We start from the raw sequence: 19,854 nt of genomic DNA, 5'->3' as shown, positions 1-19,854 counted from the left end.
AAAGCCATCCAACCAATTATTTAAGCTTTCAGAAGAGCTGTAGATGCCACTAACCTGTGGGCTCTGTAACAGATTTTGTGGCTTCTGCTGCTGCTTCAGATTGGCTTGCAGCTGCTTTTGCTGGCTTTGCTGGATGATGAGCTGCTGCAGCTTTTGTTGTTGCTGCTGTTGCAGTAACGTCGTCTTCTTTTGCTGATGCAGTTGTGTTTTCTGCTGCTCCTGCACCAGTGTCCTCTGTTGCTGTTGTAGAAGCTGCGCTTTCTGCTGCTGCTGTTGTAGTAGCTGCGCTTTCTGCTGCTGCTGCAGTAACTGTGCCTTCTGCTGTTGCAGTAATTGCACTTTCTGGTGATGTTGCAGCAACTGCGTCTTCTGCTGCTGCGACACCTGTGTCTTTGCTTGCTCTTGCTGCACTTTCAGTTGGTCCACTTCCTGCTGCTGTGTATTCTGTAGATTTGGTAGGTCCACCAGTATTTGCTGCTGCTGCACCTGCAGTCTGTGAATCTGCTGCAGCTTGAAGAGAGTCTGCTGTGAACACTGAGTCTGTATCTTCTTCAGAGGCTGGATTTGCTTCTGCAGGTCCTCCGAGGTGTCCATTTCTTCCTTGACCTCTTCCTTCACCTTTACTTCCACCCCGTTAGACAGCATGGGTATTTCGGTGTCGACTGCAGGCTCTGTTGGTGCTGCACGCTTACCCTGCTCCAGCTGAGAACGCAAGGCCTCCACCTGCCTCTGCTTCTGTCTCAACATGCGCGTCAGCTCCTCGATCTGCTTGTCTTTCTCTTGAAGCATTTGGTCTTTGTCCAGAGGAGACAATGGACATGGATCGTGAGGCTGTGCGGCTGGCAGCGTCCCCAGACGAGAGAGACTGCAGGAGGACTGCACCTGCCCTAGAGACTCCTCTTTAATTGGGGAAGGCTGCTCTGGAGAGGGGTGCAAACTGAGCTGGGTGAGAGGAGAACTAACCTGGTAAAAAAACAAAAAAATTTTAAAATGCTGTGATCTTAACTAAAATACAAAAGAAATAGCAATGATAATAATTTGATCATAGATGTATCTTGTCAACATTTACTTTATTTCATTCTAAACCTGTATGAATACTTTTTTCTGCATTAACACAAAAGTATATTTTGTAGAACTGTATTAATCATGTCGGTTCCCACTGACTTCCATTGTTGTTCTTATTACATACAATGGAAGTAATAGGGAAGTGAAACTGTTAAGTTCACCAGTATTCTTCAGAATATGCTCTTTTTAATTCCAATAAGACAGTCAGTCTTACAGGTTTGGAGCAAGATGAGGATTAATAAGCGATAATGTGTTCTGCACTTGATGAAAATAGCTATTTATCAAGAACTAATGAATTAATTAAATACTGAAGATACCTATAAAAATAGTACTGATTCTTTGTACATCCATGTTTTCTGACCACAGGCTTACCATTTCTCCAAACACATCACCGTTGCAGCTGGCCTCATCTGGACTCAGTCCAGTCACAGAGCGGTCAGATGGGGTAGGAGACACAGGAGGAGAGGAGCTGGTGCTGCTGAAACGCATGATCTGAGGTGGTGTTGTGCTGTGGACCCTTGTGGTAGGCGTTAAGGGAAAGGCTGAAATTGGTACAGTTGTGTCTTTGGGGTGTTGATGTGGACCAGACTGAATCGACACCTGTGGTAACTGAGCAGGCACTGTTTTCATTGCTGGAGCCCCTGCTGCTGATGAACCACAGTTCTGCTCCTGGTAGTTCTTCAGGCGTTCAATGAGATCGTTCTTAGTGCCCGATACAGTCAAACCCCTCAACTTGAGTTCATGTTTAAGTTCAGCAACCTAGAGGTGAAATAAAGTCAATTTGAAAAATTAATCAATTTCTCTTATAACTCACTCAAAAAAATACATAATCTGGTTCCAAAATTGCCAGAAGAATTAAGTGGTCACTGTTTTTTTTTTTACTTTGAATTCATCTAGGTTTGCTGGCAAAGTGCTGGGTTTGGCTCCTGCCACTGTAGGCTGGCTCTGACGACTGGTTCCAGTCTGATTTGAGGAGACTGCAGTGGAGGTGGAAATAGTCTGGGAAGGGGCAGGGCCAGGATTTGTGGATGGCTGCTGCATTTCAGTAGCAAGTCTGCAATTAAACAGATTATTTAGAATAGGCATCTTTACAATGGTATTGTAACCTATTTAATGTCAATTTAATCTGTATATTTTATTTTTTCCTGCCTAGATTTGTATGAAAGATTTATTATCCTAATTATGCTTGTTACTCAAGTTATTTTTTGCATTTACACTAAAATATTTTGTGATGCATTTAAAATAGGTGTTTTATGGGTCATGACCGATATTGATTAAGAATAATGCCTCTGTTTAAAAATTTGAATTCATTGACATTTTTAATAAAATTAATACTAATATTGAGCAAGTACACACTAAATTGATCAAAACTGAAAGTAAATACATTTATAATGTTAAAAACCATTTCTATTTTAAATAAAATCAGCTTTCTTTTTGTTAAAGACCGCTAAACATGCATGGTAACCACCAAAACATTGATAATGAAACATAGTAGTCAACATTCAAAGTGGATCAAAAAAAGTTCTTTAAAATTGTCTTAAGACAGCGAGTGTTGTTCAATAGTTTTAGGAAAACTTAAATAAAAAATTTTTGATATACTTGAGATGTTTTCTACTATATATTAAAACAGACAGCTATTTTAAATAACAAAATATATTCACACTATAATCACTACTAGAAATATTATTGATCAAATAAAGCACCTTCAATGAGCATACGAGTTCATAACACACTCAAATGAATCCACATCCACTTGTACTCACTTCGGAGGTGCGGGTAGGATGGTGTGGTAGTTGTAGTGCTGCTGCTGCTGGTTGATGATCTGAAGCTGAAGGAAAAGCTGCTGCTGGTGGAGGATTTTGGCGTACGAGGAGTCCAGCTGAGGCGGTGGCTCCCGGTCGTTCTTCTGGTCAGGCGGGATATACTGGTGATATTTCAGCTTCTTTACTTTGGGCTTGTTATCTTTGGGTTTCTTTGATCGTTGATAGGTCCGATCTGTGCTGGACTTGGACTGAATATAGCCAGACATCAAATTAAAATGAGCATGACCCTTTTATTTGTTTTTTTATTAGTTAAAAAATAATAATTTTACACTTTACCTTTGTATGTCCTGATGGTGGACGGGAAGAGTTTGAAATGTTAGTTTCACTGGTTAGATTTTTTGGTGGAGAGGCGTCAGACGTGACAAGAAGAGGTGGAGGAGCCTGTGTGAGGAACTACATTATATACTCTGGTTAAATATGGTATGTGATCTTTAATGCATCCCAATACAACAATGGATCATGTAAAGTAGGGCTGCACAATATATCGTTTCACCATCAATATCGCAATGTAATTATTCGCAATCGTCACATCGCAGGATATGCAATGTTAAGTTTGTATTATAATTTATGTTTGCATGTGTTTTTGTGTTCGCCTGCGATTGTATAATGATTTTAAAAACATTCAGATATAAGAAATTGTACCATTAGTGACCATAATTTTTATTAATTTTATTATACTATTTTTATAATTTAATTACTGTACTCGAAATACTGTTAAACTCTGAAAATTATAAAATATTTCAATAGCGTCTTTCTCTTGATTGTATTTATAGATTATTATGAAAATACAACCAAGCAAATACAAAAATGCACTGCAAATGCATTGCAAAATAAGAAAATATCTTAATGTTAGATACATCCAATATCATGCAGCTCTGGATGAATGAAATAGCAGTCGTGCCCTCAGAAAGCAATTGTCCATTAATCTCATGCTGAAAAGCAGGAATCTACCTGACTAGGTGAGAGGTCTCCGTTCATGTTCAGCATATCAGAGGGGGAGTGTTGAGGGCCGAGACCCAGCGGAGAGTCCTGACTGCACTGGGGATCTGGAGAAAGAGCGTCACTGCTGTCCTCATCCAGTGATGAGCTCTCACCCTTCGGAGACTCTGTACCTGAAAATACACACAAGACATTTTATTATTTATGTTTTAATGCTATATCAAAAGCATTGACTATATTCATGGGAAAACCTATAGTAATCATACATTATAACATGCAATCATAACGGTTTCATAATAAACATTCATTGTAAAAAAGCATGCAAATAACAACACTGAAAAGAGTCATATATAATCTTTCAGTTTGATTAATGATAAAAAATTCCTCCAAAATACACCTTTTTAAACATTTCCCTTAAACTATTTCCTTGATAAAGACATTCTCTAATATGATTTTAAAATATGCATTGTATTAAAATATGTTTTATTGTCAAAATATTCTGACACAACTCATAAATAGGTTTTTCGTTTCCCCTTTCAACAAATGTGAGTGTGTAAGTCTTAAGTGGCCAATTCTACATCTTGTATGTTCAACCTGATCATGTCTATTTCCAAAATGGTACACACAAAGGTTAGTTGCATGATTTGTGCAGGTATACAGTTTTAAATAGTCTATTTTTAACAATTGTCTGACACACGTGCTAATCTAGAGCAGTGGCCATTTAACTTTTGGATTATGCTCATTCAACCACAAGTTGCGTAACGACACAATGGATGAGTTCTTGCTGCCATATTATGTATCAAATTCCCAATTTGCATATGTCATAAGAGATGGTCTGGAAGGAGATTTCACATGGACATTTGTAATTATGTACACACCCTTAGCACATATACATTTGTAATTATGTTTATCTATCTGCACACTTCTGATTAATAATAGCAACCTGTACATATATTTATCAATTGTAAATCTCTCTTCATAGCAAATACAACCTGTATATAATGTTCATAGTACATCCATCTGTAAATATGACCATAGTTTTTCTATAACTGCACTCTATAACTTATACCTGTATCCTGCACTTGCTGTTATTGCACTGCTTGTTAGACCTAAACTGCATTTCGTTGCCTTGTACTTGTACATGTGTAATGACAATAAAGTTGAATCTAATCTAAACTAAATCTTCACAGAGGCTAGCAGTTGCTAAAGCTAAAGATCTTGTGCTCCTTGGATAATCACTGTCCAAAGACATGCCTCCTCTAAGGTACAGTAATGTGCACAGACCTGATACCAGAAATGATAAAATGAGGGAGATTATCTCATATCCAAAATATCAGAGCTAAAACATTACAGTTCAAACTGTGTTTTTGATTGCCAGCAGCATGACAGGTACCCAGTGTTTTGTTCAAATGCACTGGCAGTAGAAGAGTATTCAACTCAGAGTTAAACACAGACTGCATAAAAGCTCTGAAGCACTTGTGTGAGCATGGAAGAGCACAGGCATTTTAAGCTGCTTTGGTGGACATGCACCTTATATGTTTGCATAATGGGAATGCGCTGATGACATGATCTGTCTGTGCGAATGGAATGCAGAAGTAGGCAAGTCTTGACAATTTGGACCAAACATCAGTGCTTTTTTTTTTTTTGCTCCAATGTCTTCCACAAACAATGTAAATACATTTAAACTACTTCATTTAATGAGTGCTGTTGAGATATATGGACACTTTCAGCCAGCATAACAAAATATTTTTTAACCAAATCATATACTCTGGCATAAACTGACCTGTGAACAAGAATCAAATTTTAAAAGTAATGTTTTTAAATATTGTTATGCTAGAGAAGATCCTTTTTTAAGAAGGGATGATGAAAATCCCTTTGAGGGTGCCTAAATGCCATCGAAAAACATAAATTGTATTGCCTGAAGTAAATACCCACAAAAAATTTTAAACTTACGATTTGGGGTGAATCTTTCCTTTAAATGCATAGTTAAATTAAATTTATGTCCTCATTCACGCAGCATCAAGTCATACTAAACGAAATCACATGTTAAGATATTTTAAATGAAAACTCAGGATTCTGTCTCTCTTTCTAAAGTCTATTTCAAAACTTAAATTTAGAACAAGGTCATAAAGTCATGGTAAAATGAATTGATATAAATCAAGTGCTTTAATCCAAAGCTTTTAAAGTTGATTTGAGGGTGATGAAAGAATTCATAGGGAAAATTATGATTTTTGGAGGGTTTTATGGTTTTTTTTGTGGGTTTTAGGTTTGAATTGTATCTTTAAAAATAAATTAAAATGAAAAAATTAAAAGTGATTTTAGATTGTTAATGAATCAATGTCAACAAAAACATGTATATATTTTTTACTCATTGATGTTCAGCTGTTACATGAGATGACAGATGTAATTGACACTAAATGTATCTAAAGGTCCCTTCTTTTTGTCAACTTGGCAAAAAAAAGAAAAAGATTTGCGTTGTTATTTGTGGATAAAATGCTTATGGTGCTTAAGCAACAACACCAACACAGCTGACATTGCTATAACTGTGTGCAACATAAACGCTGTTATTTGCAACACGCAAATTATACATTGCAATCGGGAAATTAACTTTTCAGTAATGTTAGTTTGTGTCATACATGCTTCGTGAAACAAACTTATATATTTAATTCAATTACATCTACAACAATTTATTATTCAAACTTATTTAGGTGTTCAGTGTTTTGACAGATATTGAGTGTATTCTGATCTACAACAACCTCTGATTGGCTATTGAGCAGATGTGTGATTCTCAAAGACAACCTATGTTTGATATTAAAAGAAACAATGACAAGTTCAAATTCCTGCACCAATAAATAAATGACCATAAAAGATTGCACTTATAGATAGATATTTATTTTACTGTTTAACTTCCATGTGCGAGCAGGTGTCATACAGACTCTGTGGCTAATTTTACTTTACCTTTAGGCTACATGTCAATACAAACACCTATTTTACAAGACAAGTCTTGTGAACACTTATATGGTCTATTAGAGCTATAGATCTGTCGGTTTCAGACTGCTAAATCAATATTTTCTAACAGAGATTTTGTGGCATGAGTATGCATACACAATGGTATGAACCATTATGGGATGGTCAAATGTATATTTATTTAAAGCGTTATTACACCTTTTCCAAAGTCAAATTAAAGCCCTTTTCAAGCACTTTCCATGTGCAATTTAATAATTTTCAACAATTAACACATGCAAAAAACTTGCATACATTTGCAAACATTTATTTTAGTTTTTAATTTCAAAAGATGTAGATGATAAAAAGAAGCAGAGCAAGCTAAAGGCATGTGTGCACACTCCAGAGTTTTCATTTTATTTAAAACCAAAGAGATGTTTTTTTTATCTTTTTAGATAGTTAATTATTATTACCTATTGAGTCAGATAAATTATAACAAAACATCACAATAAAATTTTCAAGCACTTTCAAGTACTTAATCTAAAAAAACACTTTTCTAACATTCAAAACACTAGATTATATCATCTATTTTTTTATTAATTTATAATTAATTAGATTTAAGTAATTTAACATTAAGATACAGATCAGAGTTCATGCTGTATCACTGTTTACAGGCCAGACATTGCCAAAACATTCAGTTTTGACATTCTTCAGGGGGGATCAAGCGTTAATTAGGAGGAGTCAACCCCCCCTGCATCTGGGCTATTTGACAGTGGTTTCAGACTAACCAATGAGTGCATGCACCGGCAGGATGTTCTTGTGGATGAGCTCGATGGGACCAGGGCGATGGGAGATTTTATCATTAAGATCGTCGGCCAAACGGGCTCTTTTCAGCTTCAGCTGCTTGGCCTGCAGTGAAGGCTCAGCTGAAGTCTCTGTGCGTGAAACAAAACTGAATCATTAACAAAATAATTCCTTTCTCCTACATAAAACCCCCTTAAGTCCTTTAAAAGTCACTGACTGATATTTGTTTTGCATACAGATGAACTAGCTGTTTCTGTTGTAACTGGAATACAAAACATACGAAAGTATATATAAGTAAGAAAGTATAAGAAAGATGCTTCACTTTGAAATAAGAGCTGAAGTCATTTGAATTGATAAGATAACAACAGTATTAAATAGCAAATAATTAGAAACACTGTGACAATTATACAGTAAAATAAATATATAACAGAGTGGATATATAATACAGTAAAAATAAGTTATTTACATGTCACAATTTAAAACAATGACATGACACTTACCCTCGAGGATATGCATCCTGACCAGTTCTGACCTCTCAGGCCGGCTCCTAATCTTCCTCTTCAGGTAATCCTCAGTCTACGGCAGTAAAAGAGAGAATAAGGATCAAATTGTGAAAAAAGAGCACATTCCTGGTTTTTAAGTAGAAAAAGAAAGATAAAGTCACTCACGCGTGCTCTCTCCAGACTTTTCCTCTGTTCGTGGAAAGCAGCCGGGCTCTTCAATGCTGTGCATTGAAAAAAACAAACAGAGCTGATTTTACTTTCTGATTTTCAGTCACAGGATTGTGTATTTATTACTTTAATTAGCTGAGATTAATTAGTAAAATATTATCCAAAGTCGATTTTGTTAGATGTGATGGAAACCCCATAATTTTTCCATTGTGAACCAAACCATTTCAAACTACTACCTAATATTTTTCTACAATGTCTCTTGGATTTCCAAGTATTTTTAATACTCATAAATTTGTTCCCTTAACGAAAACCTGATATTGAGGAACTATGAAAGCAGAATGTAAAATTAGTTATTAAAGGTCATCCTGAAAGGTCATAGTTTTAAAAAAAGGAACATCCCCCATGTAACAATCTCTGAAAGAACAAAGAGAGTTTTATGTATTAAGAGCAAGTGTGTCTGTTCACCTGCTTTCTGCTTGTTGTGATAAATACATTTCATCAGACATTAATTAACTCTATTAAAGACAAAGATCATTTACTCATACTCATTCGTTCCAAACCTTTATGAGATTCTCATAAAGCTGAAAACCTGTAATCACTGACTTCCATAGGAGCAAAAAGAATTGCTATGTAAGTCAATGCTTACAGGTTTACAACATTTTTCAAAATATCTTTTTTTTTTTCAACAGTAACAAAGTGCAAACAGGTTTGAAACAAGTAAAGGGTGTGTAAATTATGCCAAAATTGTAGTTTTGTGGGAGAACTATCCCTTTAAATAGTTTGATTTGTTTGAGCCATTTTCTATCAGACGATAATATCAGTAAATTCTGCTTGTGTGTACAAGTGTATATATTTATTATGCTGAAAATAAAGGGGGAACAAAACAACAGAATACTGCAGATATAACGGGGCTGTATTGTAACAGTACAGTAAGAATGTGATGTAATGGTTGATTGTGCAACCGAATTGCTTAAATTTGTAAAACCACAAGCCAGGGTAAGCACTGGGCTGGTCTCTGCAGAAGAATCTCACAATATCAAATCTGCAACAATGTGCAAAAGTTTGGGGTGAATTATTTTTTCTTTTTAGTGTGTTAGTATCATGTGATGAAAACTAACAGCTTGTAATGGCTGCTTAAAGCTTAGATTAGGAGTCAAGGGTAATAAAGGTTTTATTGTGTTTTTGGTCATATAAATGCATCCAAAGTGAACTTTTGAGAAGTCTTTGGTACATAGCAGAACAATCAAGATTCCTCTATGATTTTCACAATGTGAAAGACATGAAAAGAATTAAATAAATCCAATAATAATATTAGATTAGCTGTATGTAACAGGTGGAATGTCACAAAATCTTTGCAAATTTATATTTGCAAAGATATTTTGATATTTGACTATATCAAAAAGTAGTGCTATACAGAGGATCATCTTGCATTTGGGGATGTCTGTAATTAATAAAATGCAAAAGACTTCTTAAACATGAGTCTAAGTGAAAGGAATGTTGCCTTATTGTTTGAGAATAAATACGACGATAACAATTACATAAAGATACACAAGTCTATAAAACAACTAATCAAAAAAAAAAGTTTATCATAATATTAGAATGATTTAGTTATTTTAAGACATTATGGCATACACTACCGGTCAAAAGTTTGGGGTCAGTTTTTTTTTTTTTCATGTTTTCAAGTTTGTTTGTTGTTGTTACAATGAAAATGTAAAAAAAAAAAAAGTTTAATTGTTAAATATTTATTACAATTTTAAATAACTGCTTTTTATTGTATGTAGTTTCGAATGAAATTATTACTCCAGTCATTATTGATTTTATTACAATTACCATTAAAAACAACAGCAACTAATATAAGACTTCTGAAGGATCACGTGACTCTAAAGACTGAAAATACATCTTTAAAATATTGGGAATAATTAATGAAATTAAATGAAAAAATACTTTTTAAACAGTTTTTTATAGTGCAACAGCATTTTACAATTGTATAATTTGTTCTGTATTTTTGATGAAATAAATGCAGCCTAGGTGACCAGGACAAGCTTATTTCAAAACATTTAAAACTAATAAGTCAAAACATTTAAAAATCCTACTGACCCCAAACTTTTGACCAGTGTATGTAGTCATAATAGTCAGTAGAATATACTTCTTAATGTAGCATTAAAAACAAAAATAATAAATATAATAATATTTTTTCTATCCCAACAGTATCAAAATCAGAGTTAAAGAAAAAAAGAAAAAAATATTTCTTGGGGTCCCAATTGTTTTGCTAAATTCTTAAATTGTTGCTAAATGCAAATGTTATGCTTTCTAGTAACCGGACAAATATTTTGGTAAACAAAACAACACCACAAATTTAAGAATAAATGGAATGAAAAACAATTTCAACATTATACCAAATTTTACACAAGATTCTGGAGCTTTTATTTTGCAATTATGAGTAAAAAAAAAAATATGGATAACTCTTTTTACATAGCTTGATATGCATCATATACACGTGTATATATTTATTGTGTACTTGAAATGTAAAAAAAGCTTAATATATTACACACACACACACACACACACACACACACACACACACACACACACACACACAAACACAAACACACACACATACACACAAACAAACAAACAAACATAAACACACACAAACACACACAAACGCACACACACTCGCACGCACACGCACGCACGCACACACAGGCACACACAGGCACACACACGCACATACACACATGCGCACACACACATGCACACACACATGCACACACGGTATGTCTGATAATTTTTTTTTCTTCTGGAGAAAGTCTTATATGTTTTATTTTGGTTAAAATGAAAGCAGTTTTGAACTTTTTAAAAATGGTCAAAATTATTAGCCCCCTTAAGCAATTTTTTGATAGTCTACAGAAAAGAAAGGAGTTATTAAAACTAATATTTCTAGAAAGGTGTTGAAATTTTTTTCTCTCCGTTAAACAGAAAAAAATTTAAAAAATAAATAAAAAGGGGGCTAATAACTTAGAGGGGCTAATAAAACTTCAACTGTGAGTATATATATATATATATATATATATATATATATATATATATATATATATATATATATATTAGGGATGTAACGGTATTGTAAATACCGTCATACCGCAATATTAATTTTTTTCGATATTACCGAAGTCGCATGACTCGGTAAAACTATAGGTCTTCTGAGAAAATTTGCTCAGGCGAATGAAGCGAACGGGAGGTAACGAAAACTACAATTGCCATCAGCCCATGCTTGTCCATCATCCCTTGCGGTCTGTTGTTGCTACAGATCCAGTAATGCGGAAATGGAGTGTGCTGCTAGAAGCGGGGATGAAAAGAGCTGGAAAACTCTAAAGCAGGTCGCACACCAGAAGCGCCGCTCGGCGCCGCGACACGGCGCGTACATGACAGATTAAAGTATCGCACACCAGACGCGCACATTCGAATGATATTTAACATGAAACTAATCAGATGGCGCTCTGTGGCGCGGCTGAAAAATGAACTGCGTCCTGAGCCGTCGCCGGGCGCCGCCGACAGCCGCCGACTTGCGGCGCCGGTGTGTGTATCCTGATAGAAACCTATAATTAGAATTCTAAAATACGTGGCGCTGCGCGGCGCGCCGCCGAGCGTCGCTTCTGGTGTGCGACCTGCTTTACACGCACAGTTCAGTCCTGCATTATCTCCGTGTAAGTTCAGACTTCGCAAGTTTGATCAAGGCTGCAGTCTCTTCTTCTCAGTTTAATATGGAAAAGCAGATTATACCGAGGACACGGGTAAATCTTCAAAGGGAACAGTGTACTTTATAACTTCATTCACATCACCCTGGCTTCGTTGTTTCACTTTCTCAACAATAAAATGTAAACATGATTTAAGGAACTGCCTATTTTCATTTTAATATTAGCAACTTAGACAGCAGAAATGTTGAGGCGCCGTGCTGCATGAGCGTTATCACTGTGTGGATATTTTTAACAAAACGGAGCCGATAACAACTGCCTCCTTTCAATTTCAGTGAAAATACGAAACACAGCCTCTCTTTTGCTGAGTATCAGTTTTAAGAATCGATAATGGCCATTTTAAAAGTATAACATACAATAAGTTTTTACATTATAGGAAATAAAGGCGATCAGTCAATATACAGAATGTACGTGGTTACATTAATCATTAACTTATCTTTGCGCTCAGCCAAAACACGTTACCTGAGAACAAGTAATAGATTCCAATGCCCAAAGTCAGGGAATATGTCGTTAGATGAAGACATCAAGATGAATGAAATATCACGTTTAATAAATATAGTGAGATTAGATCCAGCGGGAGATGCTTGATGAGAAGTCCGACTTGCAGAGCTCTGATCTGGGTAGATGGGCTGAGTGTGATTAAATGTTGAATGTGATGAGTTTTCAACTATACTAAATTGAAACTTTATTTTTTTACATGGTTTAATAATTTTTTTTTATTAAAATTGAAGTTCCTGTTTCAAAGCTTACAGATAGATGGCTAATTTGTATGTCATTGACACTTTTGGCACTTTTTTGGAGTATTTTCATAAGTTTTGTTTTTTCCTGTAAATGATTCAATAAATACCGTACCGTGACATTCATACCGAGGTATTACCGTACCGCGAAATTTTGATACCGTTACATCCCTAATATATATATATATATATATATATTATTTTAAAATAAGAAATCTTACACCACGTTATGTCCAAAGCACAGTCGTACAGTTACATTATAGAGTTTTGAAACCTTAATGTTTTCCTGCAGTAATTCCATGTGCAGAAATGGACAGATTTTGACATGAACATTTAGAGTGAATAATTGTCTTGCTAATAGTGCTATTGCTGATGATTATTTCTTTGTGTTTAGCACTGCATAAAGTTAACAAAACAGTTCATTTTTAGCAGTCACTTTTAAAGAGCAGAGCTAGATAGGGTACTTCCTCCTTCCCACTGAGACCACACAGACAAGCACAGTGTGAAGACTGCAATTCCTCTCACTTGATGAGCAGAACATAGAATAAGGAAGTGGAAACAATAGGGGAAGTAGATCCACCTGATAACACAACAACAGGCTCTTTCACAATGACTATGTGTTGGCAAGCAAGAGTCAAGTCTTTCACAGAGGACATGCTAGAGAACCGTGCCACCGGAGAGCCTAACAGCAAAATGCATGTTTATGCTACAGAATGCTTTACAATGCATATGCTTTTTTTGCTTTTAAGTGGATGTGAATTGCTCCATAAATCACATGAAGAGGAATTAAATTTCTCAGTCAACTGCATGCAGAACGAGCTGGGAATGTTGCAATATCCTTCACACCATCATGCAATACTTTACTACACCAAAACAGCAACTTTTTGACATAACAACAATTATTGCAACTGCCACTTATAAGGAGTTTTCCATTGTGGATGTATTTGAGGCTGTGTATTACATGTATTACAATGTATTACTCTATTACAAATATCAAAGAATTCTGTTATTGCATGGTTTTTGCAGATGTTTAGATGTTTTAAATATATTGTCAAACAAGCAAACCCTAGAGCTTTTAAACAGATGTGATTGTAGGGACGATTATTAAACCATATTGTAGAGTAATTGAGTTTTGTTAAAAGTTAAAACGGATTGTTGGTGATTGGATACATGTTGGGTAGCTTTACATGGACATAGAGAAATTATGATTTAATTAAATTAATTATTTAAAACCTACAAGACAAAGTTTCAGTGAATTTAAGACGTTAAGGACTAAAATTTAGTTTTTGAAAACAAAGACGTTTTAAGACTTTTTAAGGGCCCATGGACACCCTGTATTATATCCAGCTTGAATATACAGGCAAACGTACATGTTTCTAAATGGGTATTTAAGTGTCTTTCCACACTTGGATACAGAATATAGCTGCTTACACAGTTAGTGAAACCATATAATAAAAAAATTAGTGGATCATAATTTAATCTGGCATCTTCATCATGTCTTTACATAATTTTTGTCTTTATACAATTTCTATCAGGCACAGACCAGCCTAAAATATTATGTAAAGTTGGCTTGAAAACACACAAGTCACACTTTATAATGTCTGAATGTCGCATGTTAAATATCAACGCAAGTGGTATTTGAAAACATGATTAAATGACTTTTTTTGCAAAAGGTTTTGTGTGTGCGTGTTTGTGTAATTAACGTATAAAATCATGTTCAACCAGAAACTGAAAGTCTATAAGTGAAGTTTAACAAATTCAGAATTTGCTTAACCGCATGAAGCTTTACATGTAAAATAATAGCCAGAAAACTATTTAAAAGAGTTAACTGTATCTGAATATGTCAGATGAGGATTGAGGGAATATTTGTAAAACTCATTGGAAATGTACCAGCTCAGCCATGTGGAGAGAATTTTGTTGGGTAAATGTTTTGAGGTTTTTCATCACACCATCACAGAAAACAAAGAGGAAAGGGCACTAGCTGCTGGAGAGTGTGTGGGGAACAAAAGTAGCTAATCACTATCATGTTTTTTGGGATTATCAAAAATTATATCCATATTGGAAAGAGATTAAAAATCATTTAGACAGCGTTTTTGAAGTAGAGATTGCTCTCACGTGAGAATTTTATATATAGGTAATATAAGTTTAGATGAATAGATTAATAAAGACAAGAAACTGTAATTTATTCTTCTGGTAGCCAGTAAAAAGTAATTACAAAAAATGGTTAGAATTAAAGTCACCTACAGTATTGATGGATTGATACAGTGCACACCAGATATGTGATGGATTTAATTAAAATTTTTCATTAAGAAAAGAGACTGAATACTTTTTTTCTAATTTGGAGTTAATGGATTGAGTAAATCTCACCAATATGCCCAGAGTCTTCTTGAATTGTAACTTTTAAATTTAATAAGATAGTTCTAAATATAAATCTTTGTAAGATATTTAAGTCTCGTTCTATATGAGAGATTATAAAAGTTATATATGTATTTTCTTTTGACAACTTAAAATAAAAAACTAAAAAAATATATATTAAAAGACTGAACCAACTGAACAGTTCTGAGTTGACAAAATATAAGAAACATATTTTATCATATTTTCATCACATTGTATTTTTTTCATATCAAAAGTTAAGGTTGATGTATTACGTTTTAGTTACAATATGGAGTTTACGCTTATCCCGAGGCTCAATTTGAGCAGACATAATACTTTTTTAATTTAATTCATTTATGTAAGCACATACCACAACTTAAAGATGGACAGTTTTTGGAAAGCAACTGAAGGCCTTACTTGCTAAATCGTTTCAACTGAAGGCAGGGAGTGAATCAAATACAAATGCTTTACAGTTAAGTTGATAGTGTAAATTAGCTTTAGAATGCTGTGCATCAAATATGATACAATATTCTTCATAGGGTTAACCACAAAGACTCTTCGTTTTGCACAATGCACTGCTTGTTTTATAACCTGAAATAATAGTTGTGATATTTAGCATTTTTGTGCTATATTTTTATATACTAAATGAAATTAGTTCAATATTTTAGTATATAACTCAAAGACACATATTTTAAAACAGCCTGCTATACCAAATGGTTGACCATATTTTTTTAAATAATGACTGGTAAAGTCATTTAAATAATGATTTACACACAGAGCATTGTTGGTTTACAAAAAAATCTAACAAATATGACCCTGTTGCACTACTACACTTGAAAAGGCAAGAAATCATGTTAAATGAGAATCTGAGATGAGAATCATATATACTCTGTTTTTTAAATAAATTGGTCTTACACATTCATATTTTCTGATTTTCATAATATATGCATTATTTCTGGTACTTTTACCATAAACCGATATATCTACCATTTGAGATAGGTTGATTGATGATTGAGTGTGATAACTAGTGACATTATGAGTTAAGATATGCCAACTTTTTTTTTTCTTGGTGGGGCAGTTAAAGAGTTAAAGAATAATTTATGCATTCAAATGCATGTGCAACCCTCATAAACACTTTCTAAATTAACATTACAATCTACTTTGCTGCAAAAAAAAAAAAAAAAAAACATGATGATTTTCAATTCACACGATTAAAGGAATAAAATCAGACTTACGAGGCATGATTCCTTGGCTGACCAGCTCCTCTCGTGTTCTTCTCTGTTGTAGTTTGAGTTGAAGAACTGCATGGAGACAGAGAAGAGTGCATTGAGATACAGAGAAGGACCATCAGACTTCAACACAGACGGGACAAGAGCTTAAAAGGTCCCTCTATCTGTTTCATACGAACTAAAGACTGAATGGGAGGGACTTTTAAAATTGAGGTTGTTTGGGTGGTTTACATACTTCCTGTTTCAGCACTCAACCACTTTCCCGAATTAAAAAAAAAAAAAAAAAGCAACCCAAAGACAACAAGGGTTCTTTAAATCAGGAACTTGAATGCTGGCACAACACATTGGCGAGTTGCTAAATGATTATGAAGAGGGGTGTGTAATGTTTTAGATTTGTCATTATTGCTTTGTTTTATGAAACGAAGCCGTTACTACGGATGTGGCTGTATTGATGGCGTTCAGGCACCTGTCAGTCCTGTCACAATGACATCATCAGCCACATGGCACTGCTTTTGTGTGCACTCGTCAGCTGTTCTGACCTTCACAGCCACAACGTCTGGGGATCAACAAACCAGAGCCATGTCTGAGTCTCCAATTCCAAGAGCTTTCATACATTCAATTTCCATTACAATCCTATAACATACATGAAACCTTATGAGTTTTATGGTGGAAAAAGGTTTTTATTAAACTAAACAAGTAATTTCTGTTTGTTAACATTAGCTGAGATTAAAACTTTTAATAACTACAGCACTTCTACAGCTATTAGTAATTTACACAATGTTAAACTTAAATTAAATGGATTTCTTAAAAGTTGCATTTGTTGACATTAGTTAATAGTCTTTGATGTTTGAACATATATGTAAAAAACAACAAACATTTTTACTAAAAACATTTCAACAGCTAACAATCTAGATAATGTTACTTTAAACTTTATTAATGCAACTTTATTGTTAACATAAGTAATTTACTGCGATCATGGAAAACACAAACAATGAACACATTTTTACTAACAAACAATAATAAAGATTATTATATGTGGCAAAAAAAGTAGTGCTCAAACTTAACTAACAAATGAGACCTTTACTGCAAAGAGAAAATATGATCACAAATGCTTTACCAACAGGTTTTTAGAGGAATATAAAATGTTTCTAAACTGTCACTTAAAATCCTAAAATCCCAGAACTTTGAAACAATTGTAAGCTGACCTATAGCTGACATTTGCGATCAGCTCTGAGGATGTGAGTCCTGGGCTTTGAAAATAGGGCCCTTTTTTTTGCAAGTTCCCTCAAAAATCCCAGAACACCCACTTTGGTTCTCACTTGCAAATCCATCTTAAAAGTTTCAGTATTTATTCTAAAGTCGTCTTATTCCCACTTCATTATAACAGCTGTTTTTGACCACCCACTCCTTGGCACGGCAGGGCACTATTTTTGCACCCACTGAAGAAGAAACACAAGCCCTGTCGCACCTCTCAGGGAACCTGGCCTGGTACTGTAAATCAATCAGACACTTTTAAATGCCAACACTCTCTCCATCTTCCCTTCGCCAGCCTGGAAAATTCTGTGAAAGACCTGGAAAAAGTGCCGCTAACATCCAGGTCTTGAAACAAAAAAAAAACAAAACAAAAAAATCTAAATCATGCAGACAACTGGATTAATCCAAGAGCCTGTGTGTCTGTGCTCTTAATTAAACATGGCTGTCCTTAAAGTCCCTATGCCTGGCACACTTTACAGGTCAACCAGTGTTCGCTCTTGGCTCAGTTCGAGCAGCTGCGGTGATCTCACCACTAAGATACCAGAATAATCAGGTTTGATGCACGAACACTCGGGATAAGCACTAATAAAGCTAAATTCAGTTTATTAGGTTCACTGAAAAAAACGATGTCTGCAAAATAGTTGCAAATAATTTGATTGTGTTGAATTTAAACAAGCAAATTAAATTTAATAAAAGTCAACTTAGTTTGTTAGTTTAAATTCAGCCCAAATAAATTGTTTACAGCCACTTAACATAAAAAATATTAAATACAAAGAATCATCTCTGATTTTTTTTTTCAGTGTTGGGTGCACACCTGGAGGGTGCTTTATTTACACCCTATATAAAAACACAAAGCAATAAAGCCCACCTTCTTTGAGGTTGTGATAGGCATGTCTGTCACAGTCCAGACTCACAGGCATCTTATCTTCAGCATTTTGGATAAGCTGATCCTCAAATGAGGAAGCATCAATGTGAAGGCAGTGGTTTGTGTCCAGCATGTTTGGATCCAGCGTGTTAAAAATCTTCGAAAAGGTCTCAAAGTCAAACTAATATTCCACCAGTGGTGCAAAAGAGAGGAAAACAGCTTGCATGGTGCAAGATTTCCTGAACAGTTGTGTCAGCCCACAACTGCAGTGTTTACAGTGTTTCGAATCACAGAAATAAAGAACGTACAGCTTCCACTTGGTTTATTCCTCATTCAAAAAAGCAATCCAATATTTTTGTTGTTAAAGGTAACTGAAGTGGCTCCAGTTGTGTCATGCAGAGGCAGAAAATAAAGAAACTTGACAAATTCACATAGGTGAGGACTGAGGAGCACAGAGCCTGCTCTGCACTCAGCAGAAGACATTGAGAGAACAGAGTGTCTGTCGTCCTCAGACACAGAGGAGGATCCACAGTGTGCCAATGACTGCTTAATTCAGCTCAGCTGTTACCTCACATTTACTCCACACAAGCTGGCAGACCCCCATTCACACTCTTAGCTCTTTTACACTGCATCAAAAACCAATGCAATCACCCTTTAGAGTTATTGTAGTTGTGAATATTTCATTCAGCCTGTTTTTGGATTTAAGTTGTATTTTTAGCCTCATTAATCCGGTTTTCAGCATTACATGATCCTTCAAACAATGGTTTAATTATATGCTCAAGCAACACTTAATTATCGATGTCAACAACGGTTGTGCTGAACAATAATTTCTGTGGAAACCTACATGTGCAGGATTCTTTAATGAATAGAAGAACAGAACTTTCTTAAACACTGTCTTTTAATACGTTTATATTATAGACTGCAACCATGTGCAAAGAAATCAATTTGTCATCATTTTAAGTGTCTATGCTGAATAAAAATGTTAACAAAAAACAAAGTTGCATTCATATAGGACATATTAAATTGAATTACAACAAAGTCTAGATTATTTGTATAAGCAAAAAAGACGTTTAATTTACTGATTAGATGGAAACATTTTATTTCTTAAAAATTGAAAGTACACAAGGATATGCTTCAGTGCTTCTAATTGTTAGCGTTCATTTTACTTACATTAAGGTTTTCATAGATGATTCTCACTCAAAAACTAAAAATAGAACATGAATGTAAATAAAATAACACGCCAACCCTCTCACCCATGCACATGACATGTTAATAGCTGATACTTAGCTAAGATTTTACAAGGTAAGTAATGAAACCCTCCGAAATGGTGTCACTGCTGGGCTCCTGGGAGTCCCGATGACATGAGCAGAGAGAGTGGAAGGAAGGAGGTCACAGG

General features: G+C 34.9%; 1 protein-coding gene across 24 annotated transcripts in view; it reads right to left on the bottom strand.

Annotated features, from left to right (window-relative positions):
* Positions 1 to 19,854, bottom strand: part of mrtfab (myocardin related transcription factor Ab) — a 70,606-nt gene that overhangs the window by 4,579 nt on the left and 46,173 nt on the right. For 6 of the 24 annotated variants that reach the window (XM_073917677.1, XM_073917685.1, XM_073917684.1 and 3 more), the window contains 10 exon segments: positions 16,346 to 16,411; positions 8,243 to 8,298; positions 8,075 to 8,150; positions 7,559 to 7,705; positions 3,840 to 4,000; positions 3,165 to 3,281; positions 2,829 to 3,076; positions 1,948 to 2,119; positions 1,438 to 1,824; positions 55 to 963 (listed from right to left, as the gene is read on the bottom strand). In XM_073917677.1, the coding sequence (XP_073773778.1) occupies positions 55 to 963; positions 1,438 to 1,824; positions 1,948 to 2,119; positions 2,829 to 3,076; positions 3,165 to 3,281; positions 3,840 to 4,000; positions 7,559 to 7,705; positions 8,075 to 8,150; positions 8,243 to 8,298; positions 16,346 to 16,411 (2,339 nt within the window). 24 annotated transcript variants of the gene reach the window in all.

This window comes from Danio rerio, chromosome 12 (genome assembly GCF_049306965.1).
Source record: "Danio rerio strain Tuebingen ecotype United States chromosome 12, GRCz12tu, whole genome shotgun sequence".
Classification (NCBI taxonomy): Eukaryota; Metazoa; Chordata; class Actinopteri; order Cypriniformes; family Danionidae; genus Danio; species Danio rerio.
This window is presented reverse-complemented; position numbering and strand designations above follow the sequence as displayed.